At 43.0% G+C, this 13,866-nt stretch overlaps 1 protein-coding gene across 1 annotated transcript in view; it reads right to left on the minus strand.

Annotated features, from left to right (window-relative positions):
- Window positions 1–13,866, minus strand: part of COG5 (component of oligomeric golgi complex 5) — a 172,503-nt gene that overhangs the window by 2,603 nt on the left and 156,034 nt on the right. The window contains exons 19-21 of the mRNA XM_015850827.3: window positions 6,901–6,977; window positions 6,273–6,399; window positions 5,666–5,745 (exon numbers count right to left, since the gene is read on the minus strand). Coding sequence (XP_015706313.2) covers window positions 5,666–5,745; window positions 6,273–6,399; window positions 6,901–6,977 — 284 coding nt within the window. The remainder of the gene's footprint in view (window positions 1–5,665; window positions 5,746–6,272; window positions 6,400–6,900; window positions 6,978–13,866) is intronic.

Raw genomic sequence — 13,866 nt, forward strand, 5'->3', positions numbered from 1 at the left:
TCCCAAAGCACAGGACACGCTGATATTGAGGTGATGGAAAAGGAGAGTGGGCCGGGATGCTGGGGAGGCTCGAGAGGTTCCAGAATCACAGTGACCAAGTGCAGAAAGTCCCCAGCACTGGTCTGCACACACTGGAGAGCTCTTCAAGTTCAGTAACAGTTCTTCACCATTGAGACACTGCTGAGTGCTCCACACCTGGTACCAGCACATCCTAAAGAGTCCCTCAGTTGGTTTTATTTTTTTATGTATCAACAAGCAGCAAGAGAAAAGTTCTCCCCCTTCACAAGCAGAATGGCAGGGACAGAATATTTTATCTGGCTGTAACAGAGCTGCCTTTCTGCACTTGGTCAGCTCCCTGAAAGCTTTCATCCTGCTTTTCCCCCTGGGAGTATCACAGAGCCTACAGGGATGGAAGCAGGAGGCACAGAACTGCTCGCTGCCCTCACATCTCCAGGGGCAGCTCACCCTGCTCCCATCACCAACACTGACTGCAGAGACCGGCCACGTCCCCAGGCAAGCTTTAAATCCCAGGAGAAGATGAGACAGGGGAAAAGAGAGCAGCTCAGTGTTTTTCTCAGTCCTGCAGATCCGTAGTGGCAATGGGGGCACATGCAGAGCACGCGGTGAGCTCTGAACGGAGGTGGGAGGTGCGGGCAGGGATGGCTCATGGATGCTGTCAAGATGAAGAGAGATGCTTCACACCCTGATATGTGCCACATTTCCACTCAGGTCAGCACTGCAGCGCTCAGAGCAGCAGTGATCATTAAACACATTGGATTTTAGTCACCCTCTATGAAGAACAGTCCCCTATATTAAAGAGACAGTTGAGAAACTCCTGTAACAGTTTTTTTACTGCAGTTGTCAATCATTCATCTGCAGAATCTTTTCCCCCTCCCACTCACAAGTGTCCCTCCGTCTTTTCCTCTATGCAGTCCTCAAAGTTTGTTGGTTTCAATTTGTTTTCAAGTCACCAAAAGCCACAAATAGAAAAAAACATATTGACCTGCTTAACTTAGAATGCTCCGACACCTCTTGGTGAAGCCGTGGGTTGGCATCATTACCCAGATGGTAACACTGCCATCCCTTCCCAACATGATCTCCTTGCTTGAAAAAAACCTCGCAAAAGATGACGGAGATAAGCAGATACTTCAGATGAAAGGGAGAGGCAGCTCTACCCTAAAAGCAGCACCCAAAGACACTCCACGTCAGCCCTTGATAATCCCTATCTGGCACGTTACTCCCACCAGATCAAACAAGAGGGAATGAGATTTAGGCTGCCCTAAGTGCCCAACGGCAGCACCAGAGTCCTGCTGGCAGATCTTCCAGCTGCTTTTTCTTTCTTCTCTCTCCTGTCTCAAGAGAATCTGATTTAACAGACAAACAAACTCCCACACTGGCAGGTGCTGCCCCTGGACCACAGAGGGCAGCTGGAAGGTGCTCTGAGAGCTGCCCCAAGGGCAGTCGGGCCTCAGACCTGCCCAGAGCATCCTCCTTCCCCAGCAGACAAACCGCCAACAGAAGCAGCTCCGTGTCAGCTCCCTCCTTGCTCTTTCTCTTTCACAGCTTTGCTTGCTTTGTTTCAAAGCAACCAAGTCAGACTTGGTCAGTTTCATCAGCCCGGGAGCACTGTAACTGTTTTCCACTCAAGAGACAAACAGCAACTACTGCTCCATCAGCACCATAGGGTGAATTCTCAGGCATTTTTCTAAAACACACTTTGCACAGCTCTCCACCAAATAAGGAAAATAAAGCCCTCTCAATACCGTAACATTAAACGCACTCACTGCTTCCCATGTCCCATATTTGCATTTAAATGCCCTGAAGTCAATAATTAAGATGCAATTTGGAACCAGTAACTTTACATGGAACTAAAACAGAAGCCACGTTCTTCGCGGACAGCAGAAGCCTTCCCAATGGCCCAACTCAAGCCAAAGGTGCGCTGTGTCAAACACTGACTTCACACCAAATCCAACCTTTCTGTCAGGCTCCCTTGTCTGTCCTCAGCAATGACATCTGGAGCTCAGTGAGGAACAGGGAGGCAGCTTTGGAAGTGCAAGGAGGGAAAGGGCTGGGAGAGGTCACAGAGCACAAATGGTGATAAGGTAGGTGTGATTTCAGAAGTACATTCTGGATGCAAGTTCTGTTTCTCTAATTGAAGAGTGAGACGTTGGGACTACGACATACAGCAGCACAGAGAGTGCAGGAGCTGCTCAGGGCAAAGCAATGCGTTTCTTGGAGCTTAGGCTGGCTGAAATGGAAAACCCCTCACAACGTCTCACTGAAGCTGCTGGAATGCCCACATGGCTGCATCTCGTTCTGGCAACGAACGCACTTAATAGCAATGCTACCATCTGAAACGTGTATTTTATGATACTATTTTTGTAAGCTTGACTGGTCCCAGCTCAAAGAAGCTTTTGTAACTTATTCTGGCAGCACAGAATGCAATTCACATGCATCATTGTACTATTAAAGTCCTCTATATTAGAAAAGGTACGCTCGCTCCTGTAGAGGACACTGTAAAAACACCAATGCATAAGTAATAATGGAAAAATCAAAAGCACCAGGGGTGAAAACAGTACCACCCAGTCTGCAGCACAGAGATCACAGCTGCTGTCATATAGAAGATGTAATTTATAGTTACATTACTGATGTTTAAGAAGATGGAAGAAACCCTGTTTATGTAATATACAAAACATACTCTCCAAGGGATTAGACTAAATAATGCCCTATATTCAGCATCTTCCAGTCTAATAAAGGACATAAAACCTGTTCGGCAATCTGTTTCTATTTTCAAAGACAAGCTATGATATACATTACAAGCACTGTTTGTAAAAGAGAGCCATTGGAAAGAGGGTTGGTGGGATGTTCTGCATACATTAATGCTTCATTAAAAATGCCATAAGAAGTAAGAAAAAAAGAAAATCTAAGATGCCCTCCCACATACGGAAAAGGATTTTAAAGCACTTATTAAATTACTTCACTTGCTTGAGCAAAAACATGAGCTTTCTTGGAAATCAGGACAAGCTGATTATATAAGACCCAGATAGTTCTTTTTTTAAAATGGTATTTCAACCCAAGAAGATTTATATCTACTGCAAAAAGAAAAGAAGAAAAAGAAGTGTATGATCTGGGATACGGTCGTTAAGGAGAACTCGGAGTAATTCTAAATGATACATATTAATTAATTCATTTGGTACGGTACCATGAACACCAGCGCTGCCCCTGGGCTCTGACTCAGGCAAACGAGCCGATGGCAACGGGAAGCTCGCGGGGCTCCAAGCCCGGCCCCAGGCAGCTGGTGGGGCAGCTGGAGGGCAGCGGGGTCAGATGTGGCGTGGTGCTGTGTTAGGAGCTGCTGGCACAGCCTCAAGTCACAGACAAAAGTAGAATATGTGCAAGAATGCGCCTGTCCAGCAGCAGAGATATAGTTAATCAGTACTAAGTGAGGTGCTGCAACCTCTAACAGTACAATCTCCAGCAGCATCACTTGTAGCACAACAAGGGACATCTCCTTTTTATTTAAAATCACCTAATGAAGTGCTTGGTGCATGTGGGCTTGGACAAACCAGAACGGCTGGCACCAAGCATGTTTATGGACGAGAGGTACTGGCTGGGCTGTGCACAGACATCAGCCCTTCAGGAGATCAGCTCTTCGCTGTGCTCAGTGATGGGAGAGGGCAACTCAGGAAGAAGTGATATCCCTAGGGAGGCTGTTCTTCAGGCTGGCTCAAACCCTGCCAAGTGGAACAGCAAGGTTTTCTTTATGGGAGACAGGCTGGATTTCCAAACTTAATAAAATAAAAAAAAAAGAAAGGAGAAAGAAAGGAAGAAAAGGTGCCCTGGTTGCTTACAGAAGGGCTCCTCCCACAGCCTGCAGCAGGGCCGTCTCGGCCAACCTTACACATTACACATCCTCGGGGCAGCTGTCTGCCTGACAGCCCCCCACTCCATGCGCATGGAAGAGAGAAAATGCAGCTTTCAGGGCATGGTGCAGCTGACCTATTTTAGGTACCTGCTTCAGGATGAGATGAATCAGCCCCAGAAGTGACTGCTCCTCTCTGCGGAATACAGCTAATGCACCTCTGGCCAGGTAAATCGCACCCTTTATGCTAAATACAAGCAGAAAGAAATGTATAAAAACACCCTGAATGCTCAGAATTCACAGTATGAACACTGTGATCATTGTGCTGCATAGGAAGCATTTAAGATCCACCAGGCTGAAGAAAAACTGCGATTAGCTTTAATATAAAGCTGTAAAGATTCTGATCACACGTGTGAATTAATATCTAGGAAGCAAGTCCCCAGAGTAATTGCACAGTTGTTATAAGTTGAAGTTGCAGAAAATTACCATTTGCAAGGCTGCACCAAATGCAAAGATAATTTCTCAAAGTGGGCCAGTGATCCGAAGGCCCAAGATGCACAAGGTCCAATTAACACAGCCCAACTGCAGCGGGAAGGCTTGGAGAGGGCGAGATACATGACCTGACAAATGAGCAAGCCGCCTGCAGTTCAGCTCAGGCTCATACACACAAAGGAGGCAAAGGACAGAACAGCAGGCTCAGAAAGCTTCAAACACTGTATTAAGGAAAATACAGTTGAGTGGAACAGATGGCCACACAAGCGACTGGTTTGCTTGCCTGCCTTCTGTAGGGATCAGCAGCCTACTAGAAGCGACCATCACGACAAGAGATGGTCAAAAGATGATGTGTACCGCAATGCACACACAGGCTAGCAGAGTATGCCCAGGAGAATCAAGTCCTTCACTTCCTGGCCTCGCTGAGCTCTGCATGACCCTGAGGCATGGGGCTACAGGGGCTCTTCCCACAGGGAAGGGATGTGCTCAGCAAATTGCTGCTCAGCAAAAAGCTGTCTGCTGGAGGTGGCGCTGGGGACGGATAAAAAAGCAACCAGGAGGGGCAGAGACAAACAGCCATCAATACGGAATAACCCCTGGAGTGCCAACAGCGGTGTTAAGGAAAGGCAGGTCTCCACTGCTGCTCCTCCATGCCCTGTGAGAGAGGATGTCCAGGAAAAGACCAAGTACTGCACAGTACAAAGCAAGGGACCATTGGACTATGTTGTACTATCAGCTTAAAGAACAAAGAATATTTATAACAGATTCCTCCTGGCTGATTATTCTAAATCCTGGTTTAAAAGAGCAGACAGAGAACAGCAGATTTTCTCAAGTACAACCACTGTTGGCTGGAGCTGAGGAGTCAGCTTTTACAGTTTCAGCAAAAGCTGGCCACCTCCGTGCACAGAAATGCCAGGACAGAGCTGGCTTCCAGCTCCTGTCTGGCACAGCTCTACGTGACAGCCTCTCCTGAGCCACTCAGGTGAGTAACAATGAGGTTGGGTTGGGACACTGGGAAGGAGGCTGGATAAGATGGGCCATTAGGAGCCAAATGATCATCCAAGATTGAATCCAGAGGATCTATGCGCTGGCCCTGTAATGTTCATACAGCACTACCATTCTTCTGATGTATTTGAAAAACAAAACTCTCTGTAACTTTTCCAAACATTTTGCAACTTGTTCATGAGTGGGGAGAGGGTAACGGTAATGATGATACGTCCCCTACAGCACAATTCTCTACTTTTGTGACAAGTCTCTATAACTTATTGTCCAATTGTCTTACATTTACAGAAGAAATAAATATGATTTTACCGTATGAGTGCAAGCCTGTCTTTCTCAGAAGGATGATCATCGAGCCACTGAGAGTAGCGGGCAATGGACCACTCAGCTCTCTGATACAGGGAAAGATAAAGAAACACCAATTACACATAAATGTGGAAAAGGACATACACACTAATTTTAGAAACAGATGATAAAATAAAATAATAAAAGGCGCTCTTAACACTGCAGTGATGTAGAACTAGTTAAGAAATTGGAGACTGTTCAACAGAAATGCATTACTTTGGAAGCTTAGAGATGATCTGCTACATCAGCTGCTCACCCAGTTCTGGCAGCGGACTGAATCTAGACTTCCTACATCCAACTGCAACTTGCAGCCTACAATTGGACTTTCCTTTTCTTCTATGAGCTGACAGAATATTAATGAATTGAGAGGCTATTCAAAATCAGATTATTGTCTTCCTACTGTTAATGAAAATATGAAATCAATGACCATAACAGCTTTGTCACAATGAAAATGAAGTCAGTAAGTCATACAAAACACAAGCTTGAATATTTGTAACTAAAATAACCAAGGCAAACAGAAATGTTTATTCCTCCTCAGGACATGTAGAAAACAAAGACGGGTTAATCTCATTACCTGGAAGGGTGATTTTAACTCCGGTGGTGCTCTTGTAAATAAGAACTGAAGAATAATGCTGAATGGAATAACCTCTCCCAGGGCTGAGCTGCTGGCAATATGCTCACTGGTCTGGAACAGCAGTGGTCTGGAAAAATGCAACAAAACACTTGCGAAAGGAAGGAAAGGCTTATCTTATGTATTAGAATAATGCCTTTAAGCGCCAATATTGTCACAGGATAAAATCACCTTATTTTTTTTCCCCAATCTGTATCTCGGGCTTTCAACACAAGTTCAGATTGTAAAAAAATGTACAGAAGTTGCCTATTTTAATTAAACAGTGCAGGACTGCAGATTTCATATTTCAGTGGAAAGATGTAAGGCAACTGCAGAACTCACTATCATAAAGCAGCAGCAATGAAAGTCACACAAAACAGTACCATTTGGCCACGATTTACATGACAATGACTTTTAAATCATAGTCATACTCTGCATAAAATTTACAAGAACTTTAATCTATTTCTAATTTGCTTGTGGGTGTTGCCAAAAAAGCCCTCAGTTCAATCAGAACTAACAAAAGGTAATAAATTAGTTTTGAAATACAGTTTGATCATAGAACCAACTGCAGGCTGCCGTGCCCACAACTCACCTGAACGACCTCAGCTGTCTGTAAGATTTGCCTAGGTCAGAGACTCGGCGGCAGAGCGGCGCTACTGCTAACTCCATCTGAAAACACAAGGATTTGGATTTGAATTAGACTATCCCAAAATATCAGACTCAGTATTTCAGTAGTCTGCCTTTGAATAATAACCCAGACTTGCAGGCCAACTCATCAGTTTCTCACCGGTGGCTGCCTTTGGGACTAGAAGTTGTTCTTTCACATTGCAGTGCCCCAGCCAAATCTTCTGCTCATTCTTGGCAACACAGTAAGCAGCACACAAAACAACAGCTATAGATAAGGACAGGACATGCTCATGTGAGCTTCCCGCAACCAAAGCTTTGTTTGTCTGAGCTCATTTGGACAGTGATGAGTTTCCTGATGAAGCACGTCCATTAAAAGTCCCAAAATTCTGATGTCTTAGTGGGATGAAAGTCAATCTAGGCAGGTTTCTGCAGACCACTACAAATGCACACACGCAAGGGCTGCTCCAAAAGTAATGCCTACTATTCTATTTTACTGGCCCATGACAGCAGAGGCAGATGGTGGTAGTAGAGCAGTAGAGGCTAAACCCTCCCACCAATATCCCATGACATGTTGTTGCTGTGTGACAGATGGCAGCAGAGGGGCAGTCTGACAGAATGGGGTCTGACATGGAAGTGTGGGTGAAGCAAAGGTGTGGAACTGAATTCCTCCCATGACAGAAATGGCACCCACTGCCATTCACTGACACTTGCTGAATGTTTATGGAGACCAACCAGTGGATGTGAGCACAGCGAGGTGGTGGGTGGTGTGTTTCAGCACCGGTAACAGCGATGTGAAAGACAAACCATGTTCTGGACAGCCTTTATAATTTTTGTGAGTGTAACATACAGGCTCTTGTTTCTTTCTGGCAAAAATGCACAGCTAATGGTGGTGACTGTGTTGGAAAATAGCGTTTGTTAGTTGAGAATTTGCTCTATCAAATAACGTTATTGTGCTCTTGGTATCTGCTGAAGTTTCCATGGAAATAAATAGGAGGCATTACTTTCAGAGCAACCACATCTTTCAGCTGGACATCCTTTCCTTTGGTGAAGGACAAGATTTAAGTGGTTCATTCATGAATACTCAGCCCTAAATGCAAGGGCACAAAACCTACACAGACCTAAAGGCAGCGGGGACCTACTACCATGGACTCACAGAAAAAGTACATCCATAACAGAATCATTTTCTTACTCAACAGTCCATTCTCTCTGTTCTGAGTTATAGAATCCATCTTTAAAAACAAGCAATCTTTAAACTCTAGTCTTTAAGCAATATGGAGTTCACCTGTCTTTCCAAACAAGAGCCAGACTCTGCTCAGGTTCTTTTACCATTCATGTGAGACTAAATTCCCACCACATAACCTTCATTACCACTGAAGACACAGAAATGAGAAAACAATTCCACCTCCAGATCCCTGAACTCTCTGGTGCTGTTGCATGGCAAAATTTTGTTTAACGTGTACAATAATACAAACACCACCACCTAAAGAAATACAACATAGGGAAAATCAATGATCCACATCCACCAGATGTGGATTAAGGCTTTTTTTGCATACCTGAAGTGTCAGTCAACAGAGGGATGCAAATTTTATTCTTCGTGTAGATTTGTTAAAATCCCCAATTTAGAAAATTACTCAAGCTCATTTCCAAAGTAATGCATAATTACGATGTTTGAAAAGATCACAGATGAAAACCACCATACAATAGCCTCCCATTTAAGAGACATTGCTGAACTTGTTCCAAAGCACTTGCAATAATGCCATATTTACAAGGAAGTCTTCAATACTGCTGCTCTTTCCAATTTCAGTCTTCTCAATGGAGATCTCCAGAAGCCGCCTGGCTGTGTCCCTGGGTACCCTGCTCTAGGTGTCCCTGCTGGGGCAGGGGTTAAGCAGAGGGACATGGAGGGCACTGCCAGCCTCAGCTACTTTGAGATTCTGTGTGTATGATGGGAATCCCCTCACCTGGTTCTCAATATCTGTAAATTATCTTTATGGTCAGTGGAGAAAACCAACGGCTTCTGCTGTGGGATACTCTGAGGGTGGTATCTAAAGTACGTCAGGTGGATCACGTTGTAGGAACACCCAATATGTGACACTCCATCAGAGAAATCTGGGAGACCCAGAGTGCCCCAGCTAGTCATCTATACTTCCTCTACATGCATGGAGAGGGAGCACCTCAGAAAAGCGATGGGCAAAGCTCTCATAGGCAGCACAAAGCTGCTCCCTGGGCCCAGAGGCTTTGTAGTACATGCCTCGCGTTCAGCATGCCATGGGATGCCAATGTCACCTTGCTCAGCAGGAATCCTCAACTGCTGTGCCTTGTTCTGAATTTGCCGGCACAAGTGAGCAATGCTGAGTGCATGCATGTTCTCCATTGGGATTTCTCCAGGGAGGAGCACAAACTCTGCGTGGTGATGAAGATTAACACAAGGTCAGCAAGTTGCTTCCATACATCCCCTGGGATACTTCTGAGCATGTTTGGGAGCCAAGAAGCTTCCAGTCTGCTGAACAGGATCAGAAGCAAGTGACCAAGAAGAAGAGCTTATTAAGTAGGATTTGCTGTACCACGATACAAGATCCCAGCAGATGCTGAAAAACAAATGGGAGCTCTGATTTCTTCAGAGTTACTTTTCAAGCAGCAGCACTGACATCCTGTAGGACCTCGTATCCCTGAGTGGTGGGAGCCATGGGCTCGTAGCTGAGAAGAACTGGGGAGAAAAATCATCTTTTTAGGTGCTTTGGAGAATTTGAGAATAGGCAACAAAAAGCCATTCTGACTTGTGGAGGCAGAGATGCATGGATGAAAATGTACCCATGAGGAGAAAGATCCCTGCAGAGCAAAATATAATTCTGCTTGGTAAGTTTTAAATGGTTGTTTCTCTTCTGAAACATAATATGATGTAATGAGACATAAGTGAAACTTTCTACAGCTTAACCAACTCCTTATTAAAACAAATTTAAATGATTTCTCTTGAACATACTTAGCACCTTCCATAAATCAGCATTTTTAGTCTTAAATGCTGAAGAATAAGATTTTCTTTGGAAAATTCTGTTAATTCATCTTCAACCTTTATTCACGGTAGGAAATGATTAGAATTGATAGAGCTAGATAAATTTCATGGCAGCAGATGGTTGTTTCGTGAAGCACTAGTTGCCAAAGGAAAAAAAAACAAGTGTTTTTAAGCTGTGCAGCACACTATACCATCTAAACTGACTCACAAAGAGTGGGAATGAGTAAAAACTACTGTGGTAAAAATGTACATAAACCACAGAAACTCGTTTTTGTCTTTTTGTTGTTGTTGGTTGGTTGGTTTTTTTTACTCTACAACACTAGTCTGCTATGCGTTGTAAGCCAATTTCTCCAATAAAAACCATACCTCACATCATAACCAAGATTCTTTTTTCCCTGCTTGCTTTTAGTTATTTGTCTGAGTCCAATGACTTGAAGAGATGCCACGGCATTTTGCTTCTTCTGCAATCCCCTCTGCAGGCCCTCTGCATGGCTTTTGTGTCCCTGTGAGCACCCTATTGGCTGGCATCACTGCTCCAGGAGTGGTTTCCTGGGAGGACACACTCATCTAGGAACAGCTGCTGTTTTTAAGGAGCTGGATTTGGGCAGAGGATAGAGCACACATCACTTCAGTTTTGCTATCCATCATCACCTGAAGCTGCATCAACTGTCAATTCATGCAATGTGGTTCTGCTGTAACAGCTTTTGCTATGAGATACAGCTGTATCTTCCAAAGCATTTTGGTGAGCTTCAGCAGGTTGGGTGATGCTTCTGGTTGTCTGCAAGCCAATGTTTGTACCATGTGTGCAAGGTCTTTCACACATTCATGTCCAGCAGGCTCTACAAGTGTAAGGACAAGTAGCAACTTTTTCTTTTCCAAATTTCTCTCCCAAAATAGCAGATCTGAAAATTCTTGTCTTCATTAAATTCATTGAGAAATCAGGCATCCGAGAAATAATGTGCAACCTCAACTAATGTGAGATAAACATTATCACAGGATCTCAGGATCTGCTGGAAGAAATTCAGTAGGAAGTGTAAGTGCACACTGAAAAGGGACATTTAGAATGGAAGCAGGCCTAACGACTGTCTCCTTTCCTCTAACTTCATTCCAAATCCATTGCTTTGCCATGATTTCTTCATGTACTTCGTTGTGCTTCACAGAATGCAATGACAGACTCCTACCCAACCTTTATATAAAACATATTCCTCTTCTCAATGATTCTTTCTCTCTATGCCTAAAAAGGCTATATTAGCTTTTCTTCTCAGATGACACCGCCATAGCCCATGGGTAGCTGGTCAATTATCTGTTGAACTATTCACTGGCTAGCCGTATTGTACAAAATCCATCACATGGCTGGCTTTGCTATTTGGATTATCTTCAGCAACTCAAGGGTGAAGTTAATACGTACTCTAGATACAGATAATGCATATATATTGAAGAGTGCTTTGAAAAACTCCATAGTGAAGTTATTGTTTAGTGCCTATTGTGCTATTTTCAAGATCTCTCGTTACTAAAAAGCTGTTTTTTCAGTTGGAAAATCTGAGCATTAAATTTTTAGCAATTATATTTCCTCCTGGCCAAGATGAATTCCAAGTTTTTAAATGTTAACTCAAAATGCTTTTTTCTAGTCATTCAGAAGGAGAGAATGCTTTAAAAAGCAAGGAAGCAGAAGAGCTCTGAATTACTATATGAAACAAGCTGGCCTTAAAGGGATGTGGAACTTGATTTATCCACTGTGTAGCAATTCCAAAACAGTTGATGTTGAAGCAAATCCTTCAGCTGTAATACTTCCAAAATACCACACTTTAGAAAATAATTCCTTTCTTCTGGCAGGACGGTTGGCATTAAACATTAAGTACATTTTAGCTTTAGTGGTTTTTGCCCTTATGATTATGATTACGACATGATGCTTCCCTCATTTCTCTGTAAGAATCTAAAAAAGGAGAATATTTTATAAAAAATAACAAAAAGCATTTTTACATTCTATCAAAGCTCAAAGGAACAAATTTATTTACACTTACAAAACCACAAATGCCCAATATCCTTGCTTTTTTAGAAGCCATATTAATTAAGGAAATTGGATTCTGACCATATGTTAACCGGCAGATACAAACACTCCTAGGCTAGAATTTAGCACAGACAACTTCTACAGCAAAAACATTTTTCTAGGAAAATTCAGTACACCCAAAATGTTTTGCAGTGACATATCGATAAAAACTTGAAGAGTTTAAGATGGCAAAACATGTCATGTCTTCATGCACAAAGCCTAAGGATTACTTACTTTTTGTAACATCTAGACTAGATGTTTCAATGCAGTTGTATTTACACTTGCTATCAATGAATAGCTATTTTCTTATATTGACTTACAAGTGTTATGCAGCAGACTACTAATTTTCATGCTAAATATTACTGTTGAATGCCCATTTCATCCAAATAAATTTCTCGGTTGACTGCACCTAAATGTATTTCATGGTGCACTGTCCAGCAATTCTATCAGGTGTTATGAAGGTGTGAACTACAAACCACAAATCCCAAAGTATGCCTCAAAGTAAGTGCTGTAGCAACTCTGAATATCAAGCAAGATAAAAGGTCCTCTGGAGAAGAACTGGCACTCCCCAGAAACATAAACACTGAAAAACCATCAGGGTTTGCTTACTCCAGGAGAGCATTTTTTCTAGCATGACTGAATACAAAAAAATTTGAAAGTAAAATTTAGTATTACATGCATGAATACTGAATCATGGTCATCTTCATAACACAAGAATGAAAACAACCTGATGCAGGTCTTTATAGGAGCAAATTGAAAAGTAATCTTGAGCAATTGCCTGTATAAAAGCTGAGAGCATGAACAGAGGTGAATTCACCCTATACACTGGAAGTACTTCAAACAATGAGTCCCAAGGAACCGCACAGTATGTGATAATAAGCTTGCATCATTGCAGGCATCTCCTAGGGCTTAAAATGCTTTTGTGTTCCTGTAAGCACTGATCTTTATGAAATCATGACACTCTGCCATATTTCATTCCTATCATACCTACATTTACAGCTGCCAACTAACAAACAAGCAGCCTTCCTGCTGAAACACCAGCAATGCACAAGATAACATCATATTCCACAGTGTCAGTAACACCACTGACACCGTAGAAACAGGATAAGACAAAGGATGAGAGTTCAACAGAATTACAACAATAATTCCCAACTGAACAAACAGCTGAGCTTGCTGAATGCTGAGAGCTTGAAACCGCTCCCTTCCCCCTTCTGTGTACCAATACCTGCTGTTTTGAGGCAACTACCAGCAGAACAAGTCTGTGGTTGGAAAAATCATTACACTGGATTCTCAGCCAAAGTAATTGGGATGAGTAAGAGGGAACTTACACAGGTACCTCAGAGTGCCCTGGCAGAAATGCAGTAAGAGCATTCACTAAACGCAACCCAGAATTATTTGACTCTCAACATATATGTGGATCTAGTGGGTGGCAACCCTGCCCACGGCAGCGGGGTTGGAACCAGATGGTCTTTAAGATCCCTTCCAACCCTATCCATTCTATGATTCTATGTTTTAGTAAGACTTCAAGTTAAACAAAGCAGCTCTTTTGCTTCCAAGAAACCCCAAATCATCAAGAACTTTTTTTTAATCACAAAAGCTATTTTTAAACCAGAAAATGTAACCCTTTCTGAGTTCAGAATATTCAAAACGACTCCACAAGACAGAGTACAAGCAGAAACATTTATAAGCAAACCTCCTCCTATACATTCAGTCTTCCCAGGCAAGTCCTTTCCTTCAGGCATCAGTCCAGTAGCACAGTGCCCTTCTAGGCCTGAAAAAAATTCTGCCTGCAACATTTGCAGCCATTTGGAAAAGTTTTTTCCTAAATAGCCACAAGCCCAGATCAACTCCTTCTCACTGCTTTCCTCAACCCA

Source organism: Coturnix japonica, chromosome 1 (assembly GCF_054131305.1).
Source record: "Coturnix japonica strain WE chromosome 1, WE-NBRP24, whole genome shotgun sequence".
NCBI lineage: Eukaryota > Metazoa > Chordata > Aves > Galliformes > Phasianidae > Coturnix > Coturnix japonica.